We start from the raw sequence: 24,886 nt of genomic DNA, 5'->3' as shown, positions 1-24,886 counted from the left end.
AACTTTTATCATTAATTCTGCTAGGACTGCTTTAAAATGTTTGCTTCATGTCATAGAAGAAAAGTAAGATTTGTGTTGATTTTAATAATTTGATATTAAACATTAGCTCATTTCATATGCTTGATAACCAACCTTTAGCAGATCAGCACGGTAATCATGTCCTGCTTTACATCAGTTCAAGCTGAAGAGCTCTTCATGTTAAAAACAGGTAACAAAGCCCTACAGTTCCTGGCTTGCATCTTGGAACTCAAGCAAAAGGAGAAAAACAAACATTGTGCAGTGAAAGACACAGTGTAGGATTTCTGGGTCTAAGAATATTGGTATCAGTGGATTTTGAGATTTAGATTTTATTTACAGCTGGCAGAAACAGTAAATATTGAGCCTAATTCACAATATAGTTATTACTGGTTTTACACTAATATAAGGTAACAACAGCAGATAGAATAAAGGAATATTCACAGTCTTTCTTTATTGAGTGTGAACACTTGGGACTTTTTTTGTGCTATTCCTGCTTGGTGAAACTGACCATGAATAAGGAGACAGCCGAGGTGGTACTTTTCTAGACTACAGTACACAGATGAACCATGACTTTGCTATTCTGTATCACATATTTTAAAAAGCCACAATTTATTTATTGTCTGTAGTTCTATAGCATTTTCTTAATGAATCTTCCATGTCCTGTCGATTATCTTCAGTAATAAAAAATATTTTGGACCATTTCCAACATAGAACTACACTAATTACAGGAACTGCATGATTTTTGTTTGTGGTGTGCTTTGAAGATATAGCCCTTTTTTTTCCATACAGCTATTTAACATAAACTCCTACTTCGTAACATATGATTTTTTTTCTCTTATTAATATGAACAAAGTATGACAAATACCGGCTGTATAAACTTGATGAAAACTTTATTATTTTAATGTTTAAAATATTTTCTGCTTAAAAGCAACTGGATTTTGGCTCACCTTAGCAGAGCACAAAGTTTTTATTTGAGCCGTTGATTCATTTAATTAGAAAGCTGTTCTAAAATTATGTTCTTTTAGTTAGTGTGCTTAGGAGTATTCGACTGTAGCCTTATGTTGCTACACCAAGTTAGAGGTATTTAATTTCATTTCACTGAGGGATAAACCTTCAAACATTATTTATGCATTAACTGAAAGGTACCACACCTTTTAGAAATGCAATTCTTGCTGCAGCGAAATGTCTGAATAGTGAATTATTGATGAAAGTGAGGAGTATGGGAGGTGAAAGGGGAGCCCTTCTTCAAAGTCATGTCTGTTCCTTTGTGCATGTTTACATACAATTATTTTTTAGACTCTTTATATTAAAACTCAGATAAGTTTTACATCAGGACTGCTTCTGGAGCCTACTAATTCTGACTTCATGATCTTTGTTTTCATTTTTACTAAATGTTGTTTAAGATACTGCTTAGAACCCAGTCCCTTCTGCTGTTTGGAGACAAGAACATAAGGTTTTCAAAGCCTTATAGAATCATAGAATAGACTGGGTTGGAAAAGACCTCCAAGATCATCAAGTCCAACCCCTGATCCAACTCCAATTACTATATCATGGCACTGAGGGCCACATCCAATCTCTTTTTAAAAACCTCCAGGGATGGTGAATCCACCACCTCTCTGGGTAGGCCGTTCCAATGCCTGATTACCCTCTCTGTAAAGAATTTCTTCCTAACATCTAACCTAAACCTCCCTCTATTAATACATAATCCTTGCTCTGCAAATCCATACCCTTTTCTGTGCAGACACATTTTTTCCCTAAAGCATTCTTTATTCCTCCAAAATCTGAGTTCTGGGTATTTTAGTGACAATTTACGATCAACACCTGCTAGGTATTATATGAGGCCACATGAAAAAATGTTCTCAGAAAGAATGGGCCTGCTCAATACTGTCCAGTGAAATGCAAGACCACAACAGGGGTTAGATAGCTATTAGTTTATTGACAATATAAATTGCAATCAGCAAGACCCAGTAACCAGATGGAGAGTTGTGAAGGAAAAGAAAACAGTCTGGTGAGGTGCCTGATTGAGGCTCAGTCAGGGACAGCCCTGCCTCAGCTTTTCAGCATGTTCATTTTATATGTATCTATAGATACAGATGTATCTATCTCACATCCACCTGGTTATACATCAAACAATACAATGGTGCACTAATTAGAGGCTTGGATCACTGTGATCTGTGATCTTGTATCATCAGTGGAAGCAGGATGTTTGCTTTGTGAACTGGGACTAGATCATGTGCATCCAGTCGTGTCCTTGCTGATCTATTCCTTCCTGCCCTTGCAAATAGTACACCCCTATGTGGTGCATTTCTCTGTACAAACTGCAGGGACCAGGCTTCAAACCTTGGAGTAGATGGTTTTATGCATAGTTTTTCTTTCACCTCCATCATTCCATTAGAAAAAAAAAACCAAAATAACAACCATCCTTGTGGTATAGCTATTTACACTTGCAGCAGCACAAACATTTACGTGTTAAAAGATTTATATATAAAAGTATGTTTCCTGTTATTTCCCTACTAAAAAAAATTAAATGGCAAAGTATTCTTAAATTCCCTCCCCAAAACAATCTGAAAATTTATATGGTGTTTTAGGAAGATTTTTGAAATAATGAACACAAACAAAGATTACCTGTAAATACTGCCTGAAGGAAGACAATGAGAATCAGAATGGTAATACGTCATCAATAGTGCTCAGAAATGCAGCTGTTTTGAGGTTAGCATTTCTTTTGTTCACTTGGCTGTCTCTATTCTGGCTGATTCATATCAATCTCAAAGCAAAAAATCATCAATAAGGTGCTTCATTAAGACATGGAAAATAGTCTTCAGTCTTGAAGAGGACCGGAGGTTCATAGAGCGTCTGTTGTTGTCGCGAGGAAGACGATTTCTGAAAATCAGATAGGTTTATTTTTTGCCTTTTTAAAAGAGCATTTTAAAACAAAGCCTACAGAGCTAAAACATAAAACAAGAAAAGTTCTTAAGGTGTATCTCCTTAATCAAATGAATTCTTAACCATAGCTCAGATGAGTCTGGCACATTCTTAATGTTATTGAAGAAATGCGGGTTTTGATGTTTGCCATTCCAGCACCTAAACAGACTCGGTCCTAGAAGGTGTATTGATATGTCAGTGTTGCAGGAGCCAAACTGTACCACCCAGCTGATGGTACAGTCATTGTAACCTTCATCCTCTCAAAGCCATATCCCTTTACCTTTTCTGCTCCAACCTTCGAGTTCTCTACAACCGCTTCTTCTGAGTTAACCCTGGGCCTGTGTTTTCATTTAGTTGGTTAAAAACATCTTCATATGGAAACACACCTAGCAGATGTTGCTGTCAAGAAGGCTGCTGCTCCTGCTGAGCTTCTTCATATGACATACTGTTAAAAATAATCTGGTAGTGGACTGGAAAAGAGCTGCTACACTGTTTTTCAGGAGAAGTGTACATGTTTCTTTTAAATATTAACTGTACATTGTTTTGCCAAACCAAATGGCTCATTTAAAGAGACAAGGACCACTACTGATTACTGCGTCAGTCCTGCTGCATGTAAATAATGCTGCAACGTAACACAGGCCCAGTGTATGTTTTCAGTAAATGGCCTTAAATAGAATGCTTGAAATTAAGATTTCCTAGAGTCTCCATCAATAATAAAGTTAAAAGCATATCAAATATTATTAGCATGCTTGGAGTTTGGAATGCTTTTGCAATACCAAGATGAGGATATAAGTAAGCATATCTACAAAACAGCAAAGTGGACTATTCAGTTGAGCTGTATACTTGTACTCCATATAATATAAGTATATAAACTCCTGTTATGTACAAAATTGCTGGTTTATTAAATTATATGTCATTAACTTTACCATAATATTAATTTCTCTAAGTTTGTTTTGGCATTCAAGTTGCGATGAAATAAAAAAAATATAAACAAGGATCTGATCTATAAAGAGTAGATATAATCAGCGTTCTCTACATCACAAATTTTGCCAAATGTAAAAGCAACCTTTGAAATCAAAGTTTCGATTTTAAAAATCATTTCCTATCCTGTACTGTCCTATGAGAAAATACCTTGCAAGAAAGGGAAACTAAGGTCACAGGTCTTCTGCAACCCATGACATTGATTTAAGAGGTGCTATATTTGCCTATGTGCAAGAAGGGGATAATTTCAATCCAGTGAGGAAATTCATAGGCAGGCACAGTACCCACAGTTGCCTAAGCACACATTTATGATTAGTTATTTTTGCAGCTGCTTAGCAAACATTTTTACCTTTTGAGAGTCTACATCCTTAGTGATACTTGGTTGATAACTGCTTTTAAGGGAAAAAAAAATACTGTTGAATATTCTTGAAGGCCACTTATGTAGTTGTTTGTTTTTGTAACTGGTCTATAAATAGCAGCTTTGTGTTTGTTTTTTTTTTTTTAAGAAAAAAATTACAGCACTCTAAACTTAAACACCAAGGAAAATGAAGGAATGAGATGAGAAATTAACTAATTATCCAGTAACAGTCTTGCCTGTACAGGCTCTTCCTACTCGCTTCCTACTCATCAGAGATCAGGGGTGCTTTAGCATAAAGGCTTGTGTATTATGTGTTTGTTTGTGCCCATCACATTCATTTCTTTGTGTCTCAGCCTTGGTTTGTAAAGTTACACAAATTCTTGCAAGGAATTGTGATTTGTAAGTTTGGTTGTGTTTTTTTTTTTCTTTTAATTAAGCCTGAAAACTTTGTAAAAATCCTAATGAAGTGTATAAAAGTTTTACAGCTAAATTCAGATGCATGTGTAACAAACTTACTATTAATTTAATAATCTACTTCAGTAAGTACAGGAAGTAAGCTGGTCACATGGTAACTAAAGTTTACTTACATTAAGGAAGGATGGTATGCTGATTGTGTGCAAGATTTTCTTGAATGTGCTGGGAAAAGCTCCAAGGTCTGTTTCTGCCTTTATGACCCGTTCTTCCAGTCCAGCTACGCTATTTCCAATCATTTTCACAAAAGCCTAGAGTGAAAGAAAACCAACAGGAATATGACTTTTTCACTAACAAAATAAAGCAGGATTATGTACTGCACAACAGTGGTGAAAGATGCATTACTTAAATAAGGAGTCAAGAACTTCGTGCTCTATTTTCCTTCAACCTACAAGTCCATTTTATTGCTAAAAATTACTTGAGACACGTAAAAGGCTGAAAACTGGGTTAAATCTAATAAAACAATCAGTCTTCCTATTTACCTGTCAAGTAACTAATTTGGACTTCTTAGACTATAGACTCTCTACTACTAAAAGAAAGACCAAGTATCTGTATCACAATTTTGAACCTTTATCAGCAATCAATAGACCTCTCATTCTAATTGTCTCTGAGGACAGTAACTTTGAAAGACTATAAAAATTGCCTTGCTTTGAGCAGTCAATAAACAAAAAAAATTTTTTTAATAGATGCTTTAAAAAAAGATGTTAAAAAAAGATCCAAAAATATTTAGAATGCTTACAGCGTCCAGAAATTATTAATAGTGTTCTCATTATTAACCCTGAAGTATTGAACCAAGACTGGTTATAAAGAACAAAACTGGCCTAAGCCCACTCCACGTGCATGTATGAACACACACACAAACATAGCACATCATTGATTCTTCCCCCCTTCTGTTAGGAAACAGAATGCATTTAGAAGATACAAAATACATACCTCTAGTTTGTCAATCTTCCTATATATCTGCCTCATTTCTATAGCTTTTGTGTAAATCTGAGGTATACTTTCATTGACAACTTGAGAGGAATCACTTCGAATCTAAAGACAATTCAAAGAAATAATATAAAAATAAATGAATAAAACAAAGTGTTTAATAGATTTCATTCTGGAAACTGGAACTATGCTCCAATCAACAGATTAAAATTCAGAGTTTAAAAATACCAGATAAAAATCAGTTCAGAAATACTAGATTAAAACTAATACACTAGCTTTTTTGTAAAGTTTTGAAGTAATTTAGAAGAAAATTTATTTTGCATAGGCTAATATTTACCTTTATAATTATATTAAAAGTAGGCTACTACAGTCTCCTCAGAACTGAGATGGAACATTTTCCAAGACATACTAAAGAATTATACACATTAAACTAAAATTTTTACTTAAATTTTACTACCCATACTTTTGGTTTACTGGTACTAAAATAAAAAAATCCTAAGATGAAGTTTCCCTTAGAGTAGCGCAGGAGAACTTCAAGTACTATGCTTAAAAAGACAGCCTGTATACCAGTGTCAGCTTATAGGAACTTTTCATTCAGTTCCCCCATCTAACCCAATGCAAGAGTGAAAACAAAGCTGCCTTTCTGATAAGAGGGTGCCCCTCTAGTTTTGGAGGTCTGGCAACTCTGATTAGATACTTCGATTATAAAAAACATGGAGCATACCTTTATGTATCTTAAAGGAGAAGCAGAATACCGTACTGCTCTTTCAAACATCTGTCGTTTCACCATTCAAAGTGGGATTCTCTGTATGTACATGAATACGTATAGAAATACAACTATGTATATATGCAGCTAGGAAAAAATTCTTACAGGCTGCCCAGGGAAGTGGTTGGTGGAGTCACCATCCCTGGAGGTATTTAAAAAATGTGTTGGCCTTGATCTTAGAGGTCATTTACAACCTAAACAATTCTATGATTGTACAGCTATAAAGCTATATGGCTATATTTTGCTCTGACATGAAATTTAGGAGTTTTCATCCACGAGTTGTCTAATTACCAAATGTGTTTTCATACTGAACCTGCCTAGACCAAAGGCTTCTTCCTCTCCATGTCTTACTTACACAAGCACTAATTAAAAACACAACTACATGCAAGTTACACATACCATGTCCAGCATTCCCACGAATTCATCCACTCTGGTCAGTAAGTCTTCTAGACTCTTGTCTAAGCTTTCTATCTGCAAAACAGAAATCCTTTAAAGGTACTTGAAAACGCGGGGAAAAAAAAAAAAGAAAAAAAAAAGCCAACCTGATTCTCAGAAATAAGACTACCGAGTACAGACATCGTCCAGATTAAAACCAGTTTCACAGAAATCCCGCAGCTTTCCCCTCCTTGTTTTTGCTGAGCACAGCGCGGACTCGACACACCGGTACGGGCTGTCCTGCGCGGCACCACAGCGGGAGCGTGCCCAGCTCCAGAGGGCTGAGCTCCCAGGATACCCCCTTCCCGGCGCCGGGCCCGCCCCTGCTCCCTGGCCCCGGGGAGCTCGGCAGGACCCCCCCGCGGGGGCCCGGCCCCTCGCCCACCTGCTCGCTGAAGAGGCTGCGGTCGGCGAGCAGGTACGCGGAGTAGGCGGCGGCGGTGGCGCTCAGCGACGCCTCCGAGGCGTCCTCGTCCTCCGGTTCCCCGAGGCCGGAGGCGCTGCTGTGGCTCTGGGACACGTTCCCGCTGTCTGCGCCGGGGCAGGCGCCCGGCAGCTCGGCTCCAGCCCCCTCTCCCGCTCCGGCCGTCGCCATCCCACCGCCCGCTCCCGCCGGGATGCGCCGCCGCCGCTCACATGACGGGGGCGGGCCGGCGCAGCCGCGCTCCCGGCGGGCGGAGCCGCCTCCAAAACCCCGGACTCAGCGCCCCGGGAGACGGGAAGCGCCCGCTCCGGGACTGAATTCACGGATCGCCAGTGTCCGAGCACGCAGTCGCCCCTGGCTGGTGGAAGCTCAAGCCCCGCTGCCTCTCGGAAAGCGCTGGGACAGAAACGCGGCTCCCTCTCCGGGAGCGTTTATGGAGGACTTGCCCTTTAAGGAGGGCTGGAGCGCCTCTGTTCTCCCTCAGCCGCCCACCTTTACAGCCCGGTTCGGCAATTTAATCTCACAGCCGAAGGGGTCCCGACCTGGGAAGCCCGAACAACTTGGCGGCGTTTCCATGCAGATTCCTCTGATAACGGCCCGAGCTGGGAAGGGACACACACTGTGAGAGGATAACTGGTGTAACATGGATTCAGCCAGCAATATGGGGCATTCTAAGAGTAGCTGCTTTTGCCCCTCCCACCCCAAAACGCTGCACAAAATGTCTGCAAGCCTTAAAAGTTACTTCACAAAGTGCTGGGTCTAAAGCTTGGGTGTTCTCAGTCTGTAATTCATCTTGGGTATCTGCGTGTGAAACACAAGTTATGCTTCCTACCTCCTGCGATGAATGAGGTGAGAGTATAGATAGATTGTACTGCACGGTTTCTTTGGACAGTGACATCCAGAAGGCTCCAGGCAAAGGAGCGCAGTGCAGCAGCAGATCACTGAGCCAGAGGGATCCTGGGCTTTTTCTGAGGAGCCAGAATTGCCCCTCAAAGCCCTGAGGTTTGCAACCGGCCCCTGCTGTGAGGGCGTATGGAACTATTTGTTTCCTAAGTAAATCAGTGTTACAGTACCCTTTAGTAAAAGCAGGACTGGGGGGGAAAAAAAAACAAAAAAAACAAAAAAAACCAACCAAACAAAAAAAACAACCCGAAACCCTTATGGAAAGAAACTCAGTATCACTGAGATCAAGCAGCGGGATCAAAGGCTGGTCCAGAGAAAATCATTACTAAAATGGTTACATAGTTGAAGAGCCATCCAACCCGGATACCTTGTTTTCACAGGGACCGAAGATACTTCCACATAAATGCTTGCGCACAGGGAAAAAATATAGCATAGAAGTAAGACAGTGCACATTTTATTGCATACAGGTCACATTTTCATCAGTTAAATAAGGAAAAATGAGTAACTTCAGCCAGACAAATCACTTATTCATAAAGTAGTCTTATTTAAGGTGTAATAAAATTTTCCTGATAAGATGGTCTGATTGACTGAAGCATATCCAGCTAATTTTTTTTTACTGCACCAATAATCAGATTTTTTTAAAAAATGAAAACCTTTGGTAAAGTACAAACACAGTTTAAAGATGAACAGGATCAATGTTCTATTCTTACTGTGCCGGTAAAAATAAGTACAGCTCTATAGCTGCTGTGATACCTAGAAAAAGTTTAATTAGAGTAAGTGAAAGAATTTTAAAATAAATTTTTAAAGCAAATCTAAAAGATATAAACTAAGTTCAATGTCCCAAAGATATTTAACAATGAGCAGAAGACTGGTTGTTCCACAGGTATTCTAAATTAGCAACAATTAATTAGTCCACACATCCTTTATCCAGCCATTACAGATTCCAAAACGGGATGTAATTTCTTCAAACCAAGACTTCTGAATTTTCATATCCATATGAATATCAGTTTTTAAGAAATGTCTATTCCACCATATAAAAAAAGCTTTAATGTACTACAAAGTTAAAAACAAAGAGCAAATGACACAAGCTAAAAATAGAAAAATACATCGTAAAACATTTATATTTTGTTTCTTACACTGATCGAGATATAACAAAATATTTTGGATTAGACCACTTTCTTACACTCATGGCATTTTCAGAAGCAGACGGGTAGTGACTCAACAGTCACTAGTCACCCAACGGCCAGCACCTAGTAAAGGTGTCTGACCATCGCAAACATCCACTATATTTTAAGTTTCTAGAAATCCTTGGTAGACGTTAAGCTTTATTACTAGAGGAGTCCAAAAATAACAGAAGTATTCCAAAGTTAGGTTTGAGAGTCAGTCAGCACCCCCCTCCCACTCTGTATGGCAATCAGCCAATCTTTTTTAAGGAAACACCTTGTGGATTTAGGCGGCCCCAAAGGTGCAAGGGATTGTGTCAGCTCTGAGGCAAAGGGGACAGTCCTAGCTCACTCTTCCACTTCTGCTTGCCTTCTCGGTTGCATCTCTAAAAATTCACATGAACCATGATTTTTAAAAAAAACAGAGATGATGGGGGAAAAAACCCAAGAGGTATTATCTAATAAATATCGGAACACAATACACCACCACACAGCGGCGCTGACCCCGCCGTGTCGGTGCCTCCCCGCGTTCCCAGCGCTGGCCCGCAGGTGGCGACCGTGCCCCAGCAGTCACGGCTACATCCTCCACACGGCCGCTTCGGGCCTCTAAAAACACTTATTTTTATATATATATATATATAGAATCTATAGTTTCCTTTGGAAAATGTATTTGCAGCATCTCCCGAACGTTGTTACCTCCAGAGTAGGAAACAGCTACTTTTAAATACAGCTCGTCTGGATTAGACATAAAGCTGAAAACATGGTGTAAACAAGTTAGTGGAAGGGCTGTGTTTAACAGTAGAAGATGGGATGGCTGTTAAGAAGCGCTCTCTTTAAGCCAGTATTAGAGGAAAACCAGGTTCCACTTCAAACAGACATGTCTCTTACTATTAAAATCTAATTCATATACATGCACATATAAATACATCCACCCATGCATTCAAACCCAAGTATGTAGCATTGCCATGGGTAGCTTGTAAGACTGCTTAGATTTATACCAACCAAAACAAACTTGTGTTCTCACTTGAGGACTGGGATATGAACCAGGTTTTGCACTCTGGCTTTCTCCCGACAGATTTTGCAGTGCATGACAGTTTTATGTCTATCTCCAGATGCCACGTTTCCTAGAAAGCAACAATTTTTTCTGCACCTGTGAGGTCTATGAGAATATCAGCTCCCTGTTTTGTGCATAACATGTTGCATGAGTCAATTATCCCAATTGGCACTTAAGACTGGAAAGGGAATTGCAGAAATTGCTACTAAAGTGTAATGACTGTTCCATCCTCCTCAATACCTCCTCTGGGGATAACCAGACTGTGTCGGGGATCAGTTTTTAAGGAACTGAGTAATTTGTGGATGCTGCCATTGCTTTCTCGGCCAGAGTTGTTGTTGAGCACCAGGTCCCTTTGAAGTCTGTGGCTAAGGCTGCTGCCATTGATTCGAGAGAGGCTACTGGAAGTAAGGCTGTGTAGTTTAGGAATGTGCTGTGGCTCCAGACCACCCTCAATGACAATGTCAGCCTCTTCGTCACTCTCCATTTCATCAGGGTGGAAGTTCTGCAGCACATGGGATGTAGGCAAGCTGTGGTGACTTGCAGTGCTGTCTGTAGATTGGCCAGAGCTACCAGACATCCTACTGCTCCGAATAATATTGTTCCTCTGATTTGCTGGCTTGACTGTGATAATAAGATTATGGCTGTTGGCAATCATCATGTCTGTGACTTGGTCAAGAGTCTTTCCTGCTACTTCAATGCCATTAACTTCCAGGACTTCATCATTCACAGCCAGTAAGCCTGTGCTCTCTGCTAAGCCACCAGGAACCATACGAGAGATGAAGATGCCAGGTACTTTTTCCAGTCCATGAGGAGTAACTCTTACGCTCGTGCCATCGCGAATGTAAAATCCCAAGGGTTTCTCACACCCGTGTCGATACAGCCTCACTCTCCTGTGTGTTTCAGGAAGAATGTCCACATCAATTATGGAAGACACCGGTCTAAAATCATGAGGCATGCTAATGTTAATGTGAGGACGCCGCCGGAGGTTGTCATTGCGGAGCGTCACCAGCGCCTTCTTTTTCCTCGATAGTGTGTTGGTCCCAAAATTGCTATAGTCCACTTCATCTGAAAGAGAAGCAGTACCAATGTACATCAATCAAACAGAATAATTCAATCTGCAGGGCATTTTACTCTTGAATTTGGTTCAGTGAAGGCACGCTCTTAATAATATGGAAAAAAAATCAAATTATTTCTCCCATTTATTCTAACCTTTGTTTCACTTCATGTCCATCAGCACAACATTCAGACTGAATGAGTTGTTTATAATTACTACCCCCCCTTCTTGCATGTTTTGGGGGAAAAAACCTGTCTTTTTCTGAAGTCCTGTTTCAGCTGTGTAGAATGCAATTATTTGCTGCGGGCCTGATATACCATCTTAGAAATGAGACTGCATTTTCAGAGTTGGATTCTAATTTTACACATACATCTCAAGTAGGTAAGGAGTGTATACACATTCCTAACCTGAAAATCTGAATTGGGGTGTATTTTAATACTCAATACATAACCTTAACTGATAGCAGGCCTTAGGTACAAACATGAAAGAGTGCAAGAGAGTAGTTGGATTAGTTTTTTGCCTTGTCAGTTAGTTAATATACATCTCTTGGTAAATCACTTTTCTCTTTCAAATATTTTACTTAATTTCAGTTGAACTTGACAGCAATAAAAAGTTCTAAAAGTGACAGATAACAAAAGGTTCTGTGTAAGCAAGCAGCCTGGCAGAAAGAGATGCAGGGAGAAAGAAACTGCTCTGCTGCCTAGTCCATATGCTAAGAATCACAGAATGGATATGGACTCCTGCCCTTGTGAGGAAGATCCACAGGAAAGCTGCCTTTCTAGGGTCTGCAGTTTAAGAAAATGTTTAAATATTTGTCTCTGTAACAGTTCTTTCAAGGGCATGTACAAAGTAATCACTTTTAAATCATCCAAGTAAAATAAGTTATTCCATATAAGAGGTTCATGTTGTGCTTTGCATAAAAAACACTTAAGACATGAAATTGTTAGTGTACAAATTGCGTCACTGCATTTCACATTAAAAGTACTGTGCATAGTTTAAACACAAAACATGCACTAGCTGGAAAATTATTTCACAGGGAGTTTAGCATGATAACACTTTTCAGATAAACTAACAGACTTCCAGTTTATTCTACTGTTGAAGGCAAGCAGTATAATCCAAAAGTACATTTACAGAACTGTCACTAAGAATTTTTTTCCCCCAATAAATTAACCTTGCATAGGTTGGGGGGAAAAAAGGTGTTAGTAAAAGCAAGCTTTTTTGCAAGGTCTTGTTTTCAAGTCCAATTTCAAGGCATATTATTGACAGTCTTCAGTTAAGTGACATTAAGTTACACTAATCAAAGGACAACTAAAAAATGTGCTAAGCAGCAACCTTATCCAACTTAGCCTCCTTGGAGCAGGGTGTTAGATTAGCTGGGCTCCAGAGGTCCCTTCCAGTCTAATTTATTCTGTGATTCTACACAGCTCTTTGGGCTGGAAAAAGTCGTTTGAAGACTTCAGAAAGACTATTTCTGCATTCTCCTATAACTTATCTACATTGGCTATACTAACCCTGAGGACATTATAAGGTATCTAGAAGGTGTCACTGAAGGAAAAGTTTCTGTGAAATAAAGATACTCCTTAAATAAATTTGTTGTGTTTAACTTGACATTCGCCTCTTCTCTCTCCTCCCAGGCTGTTCAGAGCTGTATCAATTACACAGGCCTTACTGTGTTATTTAGGCACAGGATTGGAAATCCTTAAAGTCTCTCAAATACAAGAAGCTCTAAGCTGTTTTCTGGAAGTGTATTCACAGCCAAGACAGTGACTTTGTAGAGAGGGCACCTTCTCAAGTTCACTTGGTGAATGGTCAGTGCAGTGTCTCCTCTTTTGAATGCACATGCCAACTTCTGGAGCCAAAGCCAAGTATTATTCCTTTTCTTTCATCAAGAGGATCGCTATCTACATTCACCTAGTTCTGATGGATGATTCTGAAAGTTCCCAACAAATACCTTTTCCTTGTAAAGTAGGGGTCCATAAAAGATATCTTTCATCACCACAGTCTCAAACGCTTTGCTCACCCTCACAATTCACAGACAAATTTCTGTGACAGTCCTAAGAAAACAATTTGGGGATTCAGATTTAGAATCTAAATTCTTCCTCACTTGAAACACAACACTGAAAGAACAGCAGCACTGGGCCTTAGAGTCCAAGAGAACCTTTACCCCAAAATTTCAGTTTAAGAAGGCAATTAAAATGACATATGGGTTGATGTGTTTAAGACTGTCTCCTGTCAAACTGCAAACCAAACTTAAACCAAAATATGCATTCCTTAAGGACTGAGAAAAACAGGTAGGCAAGTACAGTTCATTGCGCTGTAGGTAAAATGAAACTCATGCCCTGGTTAGTTATCTATCCCCTGAAAGCACCCAGGTAACTGTTATCTCCCTTCCTCTCTATGTTAGTATATTAATATTTAATTACTTTAAGGCAAACTTGGTAAAGCTTTATTAAATAATTCATCTGGGAATATTTGTTGATAACACTGTTTTCTTCCCCTTAAATTAACAACAACCCAGAGAGTTAATTCTCACATGCAAGTCTGTGATGATCAAGTAATAACGTCACAGGAGAAGTATGACAGTCCTCATAAGACACACAGGTAAAAAAGCTGAACCAGCTTTCTCGGGTTGGGCCAGCACCAGAGCAGTGGAACAAAACAAGTAATTATTTTATGCCCGTGACCTCCTCACCGATGCTCAGTCCAGTAACCTGTCTCCCCAGATGATAGCTAGCATTCCTAACCTCTGAAAAGCTTCAAGACAACCACCTCCTCTAATAACAAAAAGCCTATATTACCACAAAAATGCTAACTTTTTCCTCCAAACATGAACCAGGCAGAAGTAGGATTGCATTACAAGTGATACAGGCTACGTTCAGTGTTGGACCACTGACTGTTCTTGGATTTAGCATTACAGGGCTAGACATGCTAAAAAATGAAGTCCATGTCCTGCTGATGACTGGAGTTTCTGTTTTTAAAACAGTGCCAAGCATTCGTTTCCAGCTCTGACTCTAAACAGAATTCCATACAAGGAAGATAAAGTCCTAATTTTAACAGGTAAAACCGTTAAAAGTTATTACAGGTTGGAGAAATGAGAGCTAATACGAAGAGCTTTTCAGAAAAAACACCAACTAACCTTATTTTCCAGAAAAAGTTCAAGTATAGAATATAAAATCCTTAACAATACAGGGATTATTAGATTATGTGAATTCAAAATAACCTGCTCACTAGCAATTACACTCACTTGGGACATCACCTTAAAATTAAAACAAAAATCAAAACAAAACAAAAACTCCTGCAGAACAAAACAGCTACCTCCTCAATGCTATTTAGAACCACTACTCGTGCTGCAGGAATAAAGCAAAGTATCTCTACTGAAGTTTAATGTCAGCTGTTGCTGTGGCAGCAGAAAGTCATCAATCCCTAGCATAGCAAAAAGAAAATTTTCTTCTTCACAAGGAAACTGGGACAAGTCAGACAATATAATTCACTTTTACCAGCTAGGGGTGGCCACAACAAGAGGTGAATTACCCATTTCCAGTACTAAACTGCTCAGGTGGCATGTGTCAGACTGAAATGAAAACTGTATCATTGCATAGTTTATGATGACACACTTTTAATGAAGTCAGCAACTTCTTGGTAGGTTTTGAGTTTCTCACTGTATTGAATTTCAAGCAGGAATACCACTTCAGCAAAAGAAATGGACTGTGCTTGATGCCAGGTCTCAGGCAAGACCAGTATATACCATATGGAATCAGGCAGAGCTCATTTTTCATGTTTCATTTGTTGTGATATCAAATTCTCCTTTTGTGGAGCAAAAGGTCTATAGTATTCTGCACATATACTACCTTGAGAAGTGTCATCAAACAGGATATCTGAACAGTGCTTGAAGCCGAGTGTCATGTCTTCTTAAGTCTCAAATGAGGCCAGAGTAAAATATTACTTACAGGTGACAGAGGGAAAATTAACTTTTTAGGTCTTGAATATGTCCCTGATTTCTCAGAATAGGGCAGACTACATGGACCGTTTTCATCTACAAAACATAGTGTTTTCAGACAAATATGTACTATGAACTGGACAGATAATTCTGGATAGCCACTAAATTTTGAAAGACTTGGAACTGCATTTTACTTGTGCCCATAATTTACTTCCCACTGAAAACACTATTCCTGTAAAAGAGATGAAAAACACAGTTTACCACAGTTGGAGAAGGACTCCTCAGATTTTCAGTTTTCTCTTACTTGAACCTGCAACCCAAAGCTACACAAAAAATATCTCAAACTCTTCTGCAAACACTGAATATTATTGCCACTCTTTTCCAAGAATGCTTTAGCTTTCAGTAAGTTTTAACTAACATTTTATTATCTAGTATGAGTTACCTAGAATCATAGAATCAACCAGATTGGAAAAGACCTCCAAGATCATCAAGTCCAATCCTTGAACACAAAACCTCAAATATTTTGGCTGCATCCTTTCAGTTAATATGTGCTTGGTGGTAGGTTTTGTTTTGTTTTGTTTTTTAAATAGCTTTGTCACTACCTGCTTACCCATAAAGACCTTTCTGTTAGAGACAATATACGCTACAGATCTACAGATCTCTTCACGCAGATACACCTATGCTCATTTTCTTGACAACAGTAGCGGTGGTTAAAAACGTATCTATAAATTCACAGATGGTAACATCTTTGAGTTACTCTTCTAACAATTCTATAGTCAGCCTGTGACTACAGAACACATTACACCTCCCTGGTGAGCACTACGAATCCTATGATGTGATCTATCTGGACTTCAGCAAAGCCTTTGACACTGTCTCCCACAGCACACTCCTGGAAAAGCTGGCAGCCCATGGCTTGGACAGGGGCACTCTGTGCTGGGTTAAGAAATGGTTGGAGGGCCGGGCCCAGAGAGTGCTGGTGAACGGGGCTGCATCCAGCTGGTGGTCAGTCACCAGTGGTGTCCCTCGGGTTTCAGTGTTTGGCCCAGTTCTGTTTACATCTTTACTGATTATGTGGATGAGGGGATTGAATATACCATTAGCAAATTTGCAGATGACACCAAGTTTGGCGGGAAGTGTTGACCTGTTGACCTGCTGGAAGGCAGGAGGGCTCTTCAGAAGAACCTGGACAAGGTAGAGAGTTGGGCTGATTCCAACAGGATGAGGTTCAACAAGGCCAAGTGCCAGGTCCTGCACTTTGGCCACAACAACCCCCTGCAGCGCTACAGGCTGGGCACAGAGTGACTTGAGAGCAGCCAGGCAGAAAGGGACCTGGGGGTGCTGATCGACAGGAGGCTGAACATGAACCAGCAGTGTGCCCAGGTGGCCAAGAAGGCCAATGGCATCCTGGCCTGCATCAAGAACAGTGTGGCCAGCAGGAGCAGGGAAGTGATCCTTCCCCTGTACTCAGCGCTGGTGAGGCCACACCTTGAACTGTGTTCAGTTCTGGGCCCCTCAGTTCAGGAAGGATATTGAGGTGCTGGAGCGGGTCCAGAGAAGAACAACCAGGCTGGTGAAGGGACTTGAGCACAAGTCCTATGAGGAGAGGCTGAGGGAGCTGGGGTTGTTTAGCCTGGAGAAGAGGAGTCTCAGGGGTGACCTCATCACCCTCTACAACTACCTGAGAGGAGGTTGTAGCCAGGTGGGGGTCGGTCTCTTCTCCCAAGCAACCAGCAGCAGGACAAGAGGGCATGGGCTTAAGCTGCACCAGGGAGGTTTAGATTGGATATTAGGAAGAAATTTTTACGTAGAGAGTAATCAGACATAGGAATGGGCTGCCCAGGGAGGTTATGGATTCACCATCCCTGGAGGTTTTTAAGATGAGACTGGATGTGGTACTTAGTGCCATGGTCTAGTAACCACGGCAGTGCTGGATCAAGGGTTGGACTCAATGATCTTGGAGGTCTTTTTCAACCTGGTTGATTCTATGATTCTGTGATTCTACTGTTAAGTCATTCAGGACATAACAGCAGATCATACTTTAAAAGCTATTTATAAGGGAAAGAAAACTGGTTAGAGCATTTGGTTGCAGCCAAGAGAGTACTATATTTCTTTAATTTATATAAAACAAGAAATTATAGACCTTCTGAAAAAAACACCAGGAGCACCACTCCCACTGCTTGGACAGCTGCTTTTCATAGGAACTGCCTGCCAGATAAAATACCAAAGCTTAGCCAGATAAGATTATATAAACAAGCTGAATTCCACAGAGAAGCAGACTGCCAGGCTCCTATAGGAACAGTTCATTTCAGACCCTACATTTTCAGTGTACATGCACTCATGGCTTATTATTTCCTCTGGGAACTGTGGAACATTAGTTGACAGCTCTGGAAAGTACTTCAAAGACAAAATTACTTCCACTAGGGAGAGCAGCACTTCAGGCAGCTTGGGAAGGAGGCCAATGAGTCATTAATAGTGAAAGGTAACCCCTCCATCCAACAGATCTCCATTACTGAGCATTCAAATTAGCAGCAGTCAAAATTGTTTCAAGGGAACGTGTCATGTTTAACCCTTCTGCCATTCTGTGTCCCAGCTACAAAACACTGTCTTTGACACAAATTGCAATCAGTGTCTATTTTCTCAGAAAGATCAACACCAGAAGCATTTGTGAAAACAATCAGCCAACAAATAAGCTGGCAGTCTCTCATTTATGACCTATAAAGCTGACCACATGCAAAGGGATTCAAGAGGAAACAGATATGAAGTGAACTTTGACTTGAAGGGAGGACTAGTGCCAATACTGCTCATCAAAGAGTATTTAATAGGGGGAAAAATAAGGTTTTCTGAAATGCTAACATTGCATTCTATGTGTTGCAGGAATATTAAAAAAAAAAAAAACAAACAAAACAGCAATCACTGCTGCCAGCAACCTCTGGGTGAACCAACTCAAAAAACACGCTATAGGTAAAGTAGCTGGAGCTGCTATTCCATCAAAAGTCAGATAACATATCCCACACAAGCACAGACCCACACACAGACACTCACTCCTCCCTCTCCTTTCATATGTGTATCATAAGAAATTGGAAACAATCTCATCAATATTAAGACTACTTAAATGTTATGGTTTATCTATAACCTTCAACAGGGTTTCAGAAGCACAAACTAGGCCTAGTAAATTGCAGTTTTGCAAAAGGCAACCTTCCTTCTACAGTGAATCAGTACTAAAGAGATTAATTTGCCTTCCTACTTAGGAAGCGTTGATTTGTAGGTTAGGATTAAAATCTAACACAAATGTGTAACATTACACACGTGTGTAACACAAATACATTTCCAATATTAACATCTCTACTTCCTACACTTACAAATTTAAAATATCCCACCTTCTTTCAAGAAAGTGAATGTTATTTTGTTCTTTGGTTTAGCACGTTACAGTAAGCAAAACTTGAATTGCATTAGGCTCAGGCTCTTTACGGTGTCAGCCACGTGTAAAAAATATTTTTATGCCAGTTGCCTTGAGGATGGAGACAATCAATTCTACGCTGCTGGTGTGGCCTCCTGCACTTCTCACTGCTTGTCATCAGAGGCCACTGTTCCCTTGCCGAACCTCTTCCCTTTCCCAGCAGCAGGCCCTTTGTTTCTGACTCACAGCACTCTGTTCCAATGGAGCAAAACTTGTTGCTGGACCTCCAAGTTTGGACCATGATGGAAATGAGGACTTTGGAGGAGAAGGGTTCTACCAAATATAAGTAAGCACTCAGGCCTGTACCTCCCAAAGCTATCCTTGCCCTCAGAAATACCGAAACCCGGCTCCCCAAACTAGCCATATGCCAAGTATAGGACTCCATCCACACCTTCAGCTGTAAAATTTGATGTTTACTAGGATTGTCAGGGTTTTCTTCCTCTAAGTTTCATACCTGACTTCTCTTCTACCCTAAAACATGACAGAAACAGCCCTTCTCCCCTTGTTTTCTTCCACAAACCACATTATGCCGAGGTTGCATTTTTGCAGCACTAGAAAATTGTGGGGTTTGAGCTTTGGCTTCGTTGCTGATTTGCTTGGGTTTTTTAAAGTATTAGTTAATCTTTCTCATTTCCTGCAGTAGGTCAGTGGAAAGTTGGGAAAAGCCATGTTTTTCTTTCACATCCCAGCCATCAATCATTATTATGTTCATCCCAAGGTCACAGGTGCTGCTCTGGAGGTTTTATTGGAGAGATGGTTTCCCAGGCCAGTCAGCACTGACCGGACACCCAGCAGCAGTAGTGGGTTGGTGATGCATGCAGAGAACAATAGCATCACCTGTAAGAAGCTCTCGTGATGGCCAGAGCCTGACAAAGAAGTCTATCACCATGTACACAACAACTCCCAGCAACCATCAAAAACTGCGTTCACTCAGCTGATGGTATCGAAATGGGAGGGCTATCAATCCTATTCAAAGATGCTTAGGGAGAGAAAAAAAAATTACCCCCAAACCCACCACTTTCCACCCTACAGTTTTATGCAATCTCTACAGCAACTCATAATTATAAACTTTAGGATTTAAAGTTATTAAAAATCAGCCCTTTAATTATTCTGTTTCACCCACTCCATTTTTGACCTGGAACAAACATGCTCTTCTATTCATTTAGAAGATCAAGCAATTGAAGGAAGCAGTAACAGCAATAACTCTTATTATACACTGCAGCTACAATAAAAATCTTATTAAATTACAAAAAAAGTGATAGATTTTATCAAGTGAGTATTGAATATAATTGTTTCCAAAGTCATAGCAGAAAATAGTTACTTTTTTCACAAATCTAAAGTGTGGAAGGCATGAAATGTAAACAGAGTTTACAGACTGAGCCAAAGAGCAAGTTCAGGAGAATACCATTCTGTTTTTCATAACTGCAGTATTTGAAAAAAACACCAAAAGTAATGAAAAAAATTCACTTCAGGATCATATGCATTCAGAATATGAATTTTACACCTCTCACAAGAAACAAAATTTTTGTCGCATACTAGTATCAGAAGAAGCTGCAAATGAAGTCTGGAAAGGCAGCACAACATTAAGCAACATAAAATAAAGGTGGTGTGTTTGTATGACGAGAGTATTTACACAGCTAGAGGTGAAAGGAGAAGGTTTTGAAGAGCTGCAGTACTGAACCTGATCAGAATCATCATCCTACAGATGACAGGATATTAAAACAGCCATTTCCTCTGTTCAGAAGTAATGTCATCAGCATTGAAGGCCATTTCAACAGCCAGCAGAGGTGAGCTGTGCCAGGAAGGCAGAACCTGTTCTACTCAGTTAACACAGCTTGTAGCTCACCCAAGGAAACCTGAATCTAGCCTGGTATTTCACACTTCCTTCTTCTCCTTTCTGCCACATACCCTCGCCTTCTCTGCCAGGTGCTCTCCTCCTCTCCAGTCTAGAGTGATGAACCCTCCTTAGCCAAAAGAAAAGCTGGCAGTTATCAAGAATCCTCTATTACTGTGTGGTCAGGTTAATCACATTTCTGTAGCATGCAGGCAGTTTTTCTACGTGGAAGGAAAAGAGATCCCAGAGCTGGGAGTACTACTAGCTTATTCAAAGGTGTCAACTGAGACATTCAACTGCTACAAACATTAAATCTGTGAGATACAAGGGTACTATGAAGAGAGAATTACTTCAGAACTAAAATCAGTCTTTCTCATGCATTCTTTTGCTGAGTAACACCTTATTCATCCCAAGCTAGTTCAGACAGGCAAGCTAGAAAGTGTCTTATTCTTCTAAATTCCCAGTAAAAATAACTAAAAGAAAAAAAGAAATCCTGAAACTGTGGAGAAGTTCATATTAATGAAGATTTAAGTCTCAAAGAAATAAATGGTGATCTCTTCCACGCTCTTTATCTTGGATTGTTCTGAAGTTCCTAACAGACCTTCTCAGAAAGAGATGTGTTTTTAAGCAGTTAAAATTCTTTTATGTTTTGTTTTCTCTCTTCAAAAAAAAGGATGCAATAATGTTTTTATAGCTTCACTGTTGTGGTGTGATAATACAACATACATCCTGCAAAGTGGGGGAGGGAGAGAAAAACATTTGCAGTGCTCTACAAAGCACTTTTCTGGTTCCTGCCTCCAACCCAGCTGATGGTAAACAAAATCCAGATTCTGCCTCTTATCATGGAATTAAAAAGGTTTCACAACAAGCGTGGCATAAGAAATTAATTACAACACTTGTCTTTCAAGTCTCAACCTCTGGGAGTCTCCCAAGCTTTGCTGGCTGGATTCAGATTAGTCACAAGATAAACACCCCTCGTGGGCCAGCCCTGCAAAGGGCTCACACAGTTGCTCCCTCACTCATCAGCCCCACGCAGCCGCTGCCCCGGATGCCCCGGGCCTTACTGCACTGACGGGCTCTCACCTACACCTGTGGCCTCCCGGATGCACCAGGATGTCCTCCTGGCTGGTGGGCTGGGGAGCTGTGGGAATCCCAGACTGTTTATCTCCTGTGTTCAGGTGGGACAGGAACTGCCCCTGCAGAGACACGTTTTCCAGTCCCATGTTCCCCAGGCTGCAGCAGGCCAGGGCGGGCAGGAGCAAGTCCACGGGCAGAAGGAGAAGGAGCGGCACCAAGCCCTGGCAGAAGCAGGTCTGAGCCAGTCATCATCCACACCAATGACCAATGCAACCCCGTCCGTCAGATGTGGTGCGATGGCAGTGAAAAGGAGCACCAAGAATTGATGCAAAATCAATGCCCCTCAGGTGGCAGGGAATGAAGGAGGAGCAACCTCAAAGGGTTGCTGGTACAAAGCAGAAAAGCTGCAAACATATATTATATAAATCTATTTAATGTTCTGTTTCCTAATGCAGAGGAGAAGCAAGGTCAAGAACCCAATCTATTACAATTCAAACTGTGTCTCTAACACATCCCTAAGTTGTCAGCACTCTTCCCCCTTCAGAGGGGCATGGTAGCTCACCTCACAAATGGAAATCATTGCTGCTTCTAGATATAAACAAAGCAAAAGCCAGGAAGCCCTCTTTCCTGATGACAGGCTGCAAAGAGGTAAAAGCTGCCTGTAGAGTGCAGAGTAAAACTTTTCCCCCGAATAACCACAAGGGCAGAAGCAAATGTTACTTTTCTTGAGAGCCCAGTTGCTCCTGCAGAGGCCCAGCCCTCTGCCAGTGAGGGCAGAGCTGATCTACGATACAGAGTGGCCAGAAACAACTTCCCACTTGGGGAACAAAATGCCAACCTCATCCCTAATGCACAGCTGCCCCCAGTTGAATGCTGCTACTGGTGTACCCCGAGTCTCTGCCCACAGGCTAAGGAAGGGCTGAAAAAAGTCAGTCTGAGGAGGGCTGCCTGTCTGGTATTTGCCCCATGCACAGCCTCCCTACATAGCCAAGCACATGCTGGACTTTTCTGTGGAGGAAGAAGTTCCACAATGCAGCTTTTTTTTTTTTTTTTTCCACCACAACAGTAGATATTTACATAATAAAACATTATTTCACAGGTTCTCAGTGTGACATTTACCATAATCCCTGTGGTCTTCACACACATACACATGTGGCACCCATAACCACTGCTGCAATGGTGGTCCTTACCTGGGCTAGAGCAGCAAGTTACCTCCTTGTTTCCTTTGCTGCCATAACCATGAAGCAACAGAGTTAGAGCACTGTCCTCATCCCTCTTCCTCAAAACAGAAGTGAAGCCTTGCCTAACATACTACCTTGGCTTCTACAGTTGAGAACAAAATACTTTTTTACTTTTACTGTTAGACTAGCAATATCTTTTGCTGGCCATCATCAGAAAGCAAGAGGCACTTAACTCTCATCCCTCTTATGTCACTAAAAACTGCATGTTTTACTTAAAAGCAGGTTAAAGGATCATGGTGAGTCTGGCAGAAGGATCAGCTATGTAGAGTTACTGGCTAAATGATTTCCCCAACATTATTTTTATAATGCTGTATTCCTTTCTCCATCACTGTCTAGGGCTTCATGCTCATTTATGTACACAAAGTAATTAAATGCTGCAGCTTGGGCAAACTTTGCATCTGAGGGGACTCCCCAAGAGCTGTGGACATTCGCAGCACCTGCATACTTGAGGGGTCTAGCCCTCAGATGACCACTAACTGGGCTGTGAAGCTTTTTTCCTAGAATATCAAGCAGCAATCTGCAACACTGAAAAATAAACAGGCAACTCCCCCCCCCCCCAAATACACCACCAATGTTTACACAACTTAAAAAGCCTGGCTTGTTTCTTCAAACAACTTTTGAGACGCTCCATAATTAGTGGAGTGTGGTAAGCAAGTGGAAGGTGTATTTTTTCCTTTAAAAAGTGTTTCTTCCTATGAGCACATGATGCAAACAAGGGAGTGGCAGACAGGAAGTGATTATTCAGAAATTATAGAATTAGATCAGGTTCCACGATATCAGAACAAAACATGACACATGGCAAGGGAAGCTGACATTTACTGGCTCAAATGTAAGAAAAGCTTTTCTTTACTAAACCTACTTCAGGGCTCATGTAAGCATTTTGTCTCCTTAACTAGTATCAGTGTTGGCAGCTACAAGCATCGATATGCCTCCTGGGGAGCACAAGTTACTCCACGTATGTCACCAGCAAAGTTATACCAAACACCACAGTACAGACCTCCAGATTCTACCCAAGTAAGTTTTTTTGAATGAAAGCATAGCTCTGCCAGTAATAACAGCAAACGATGGCACTGCTGCTCATGGTTTGACTGACACGGCTGCTCCAGAAATGCTAAACACAGACACTGCTCAAGTCCAGACCTCATCTCAGTTACTAGCAAGCTTCTGCCACAATGAACAGAGGTTCCCAATGCCACGCTCGGGTACACCCACTATTCATGCCACTGGGAATTCCCTTCATGATCTCAGTTTTCCTGTTACTCAAGAGATAAAACTGAGTCATCACCACATTTGCCTATTAATTGACATTGTTGGGGGGTAGGGGCAGACATCTACCTGAAAGAACATAAAGCCTTCACAGCCTGATCCTTGCTCTGAGTGAAGTGCACAAACTATGCTGGGACATGGCTTTTACCTGGAAAAATTAAGCTGTGGCCAGAACTTACCGCTGTGCAACTCCTCAGTGTGCACTGACTGACTTACTATCATTATAAGTTCCAGAAAACACATCTTAAAGAAAAGTATCCCACACAAGAGAGGTAATTACATAAAGTCCTTTTCATCTGTGAATCCTGAAGTGTTAAAAATAAAAATTTACTGTTCATGAGAGTCTAAGCTCCCATAAGAATAGTTAAGCTAAAAACCTGGAGAATACATCAGCAGTTATGCAAAGCCCAGCAGCTTTAAAGGAAGGAGGAGGGATTTGCAGGGTTCAAAGGCAGGAAAGAACAGATGCCGTATGTTAGGACTAATTTTCATCACATTGCATAGCTTGTATCCAAGAATGCTTTCAACAGAAGCATCCTCCCAATACAATAGGCAAGTGCTCCTTAAGCTGATGCTGGACAAGCTTCAGTACAAG

At 40.8% G+C, this 24,886-nt stretch overlaps 2 protein-coding genes across 2 annotated transcripts in view; both read right to left on the bottom strand.

Moving 5' to 3' along the window:
• Positions 1–1,934: 1,934 nt before the first annotated feature.
• BLOC1S4 (biogenesis of lysosomal organelles complex 1 subunit 4) lies at positions 1,935–7,881 on the bottom strand. The gene is made up of 6 exons (XM_027886854.1): positions 7,830–7,881; positions 7,267–7,565; positions 6,846–6,917; positions 5,684–5,785; positions 4,867–5,001; positions 1,935–2,898 (listed from the first exon to the last, which is right to left on the bottom strand). The coding sequence occupies exons 1-6, from the start codon at positions 7,879–7,881 to the stop codon at positions 2,800–2,802; spliced, it is 759 nt and encodes a 252-aa protein (XP_027742655.1). The 3' UTR covers positions 1,935–2,799.
• A 762-nt stretch (positions 7,882–8,643) lies between these two features.
• The window catches only part of LOC114058965 (partitioning defective 6 homolog gamma-like), a 66,504-nt gene continuing 50,261 nt past the window's right edge, over positions 8,644–24,886 (bottom strand). Inside the window, exon 3 of the mRNA XM_027886887.1 lies at positions 8,644–11,490. Within this exon, the coding sequence (XP_027742688.1) occupies positions 10,631–11,490 (860 nt within the window). The 3' untranslated portion in view covers positions 8,644–10,630. The remainder of the gene's footprint in view (positions 11,491–24,886) is intronic.

This window comes from Empidonax traillii, unplaced genomic scaffold (assembly GCF_003031625.1).
Source record: "Empidonax traillii isolate 1590-97213 ecotype Southwest subspecies unplaced genomic scaffold, ASM303162v1 scaffold196:size3368384, whole genome shotgun sequence".
Classification (NCBI taxonomy): domain Eukaryota; kingdom Metazoa; phylum Chordata; class Aves; order Passeriformes; family Tyrannidae; genus Empidonax; species Empidonax traillii.
The sequence above is the reverse complement of the archived record's forward strand: the minus strand, read 5'-3'. Positions and strand labels throughout refer to the sequence as shown.

What these genes read in the sequence shown, in the direction of transcription:
- BLOC1S4 (XM_027886854.1), bottom strand. Translation starts at nt 7,881, where the DNA reads ATGGAAACGCCGCCAAGTTGTTCGGGCTTCCCAGGTCGGGACCCCTTC. An exon ending in AGGTCGGGACCCCTTCGGCT is followed by an intron (nt 7,566 to 7,829) that starts GTGAGATTAAAT and finishes GGGGTTTTGGAG; the next exon opens with GCGGCTCCGCCCGCCGGGAG. An exon ending in GCAGCCTCTTCAGCGAGCAG is followed by an intron (nt 6,918 to 7,266) that starts GTGGGCGAGGGG and finishes TCTGTTTTGCAG; the next exon opens with ATAGAAAGCTTAGACAAGAG.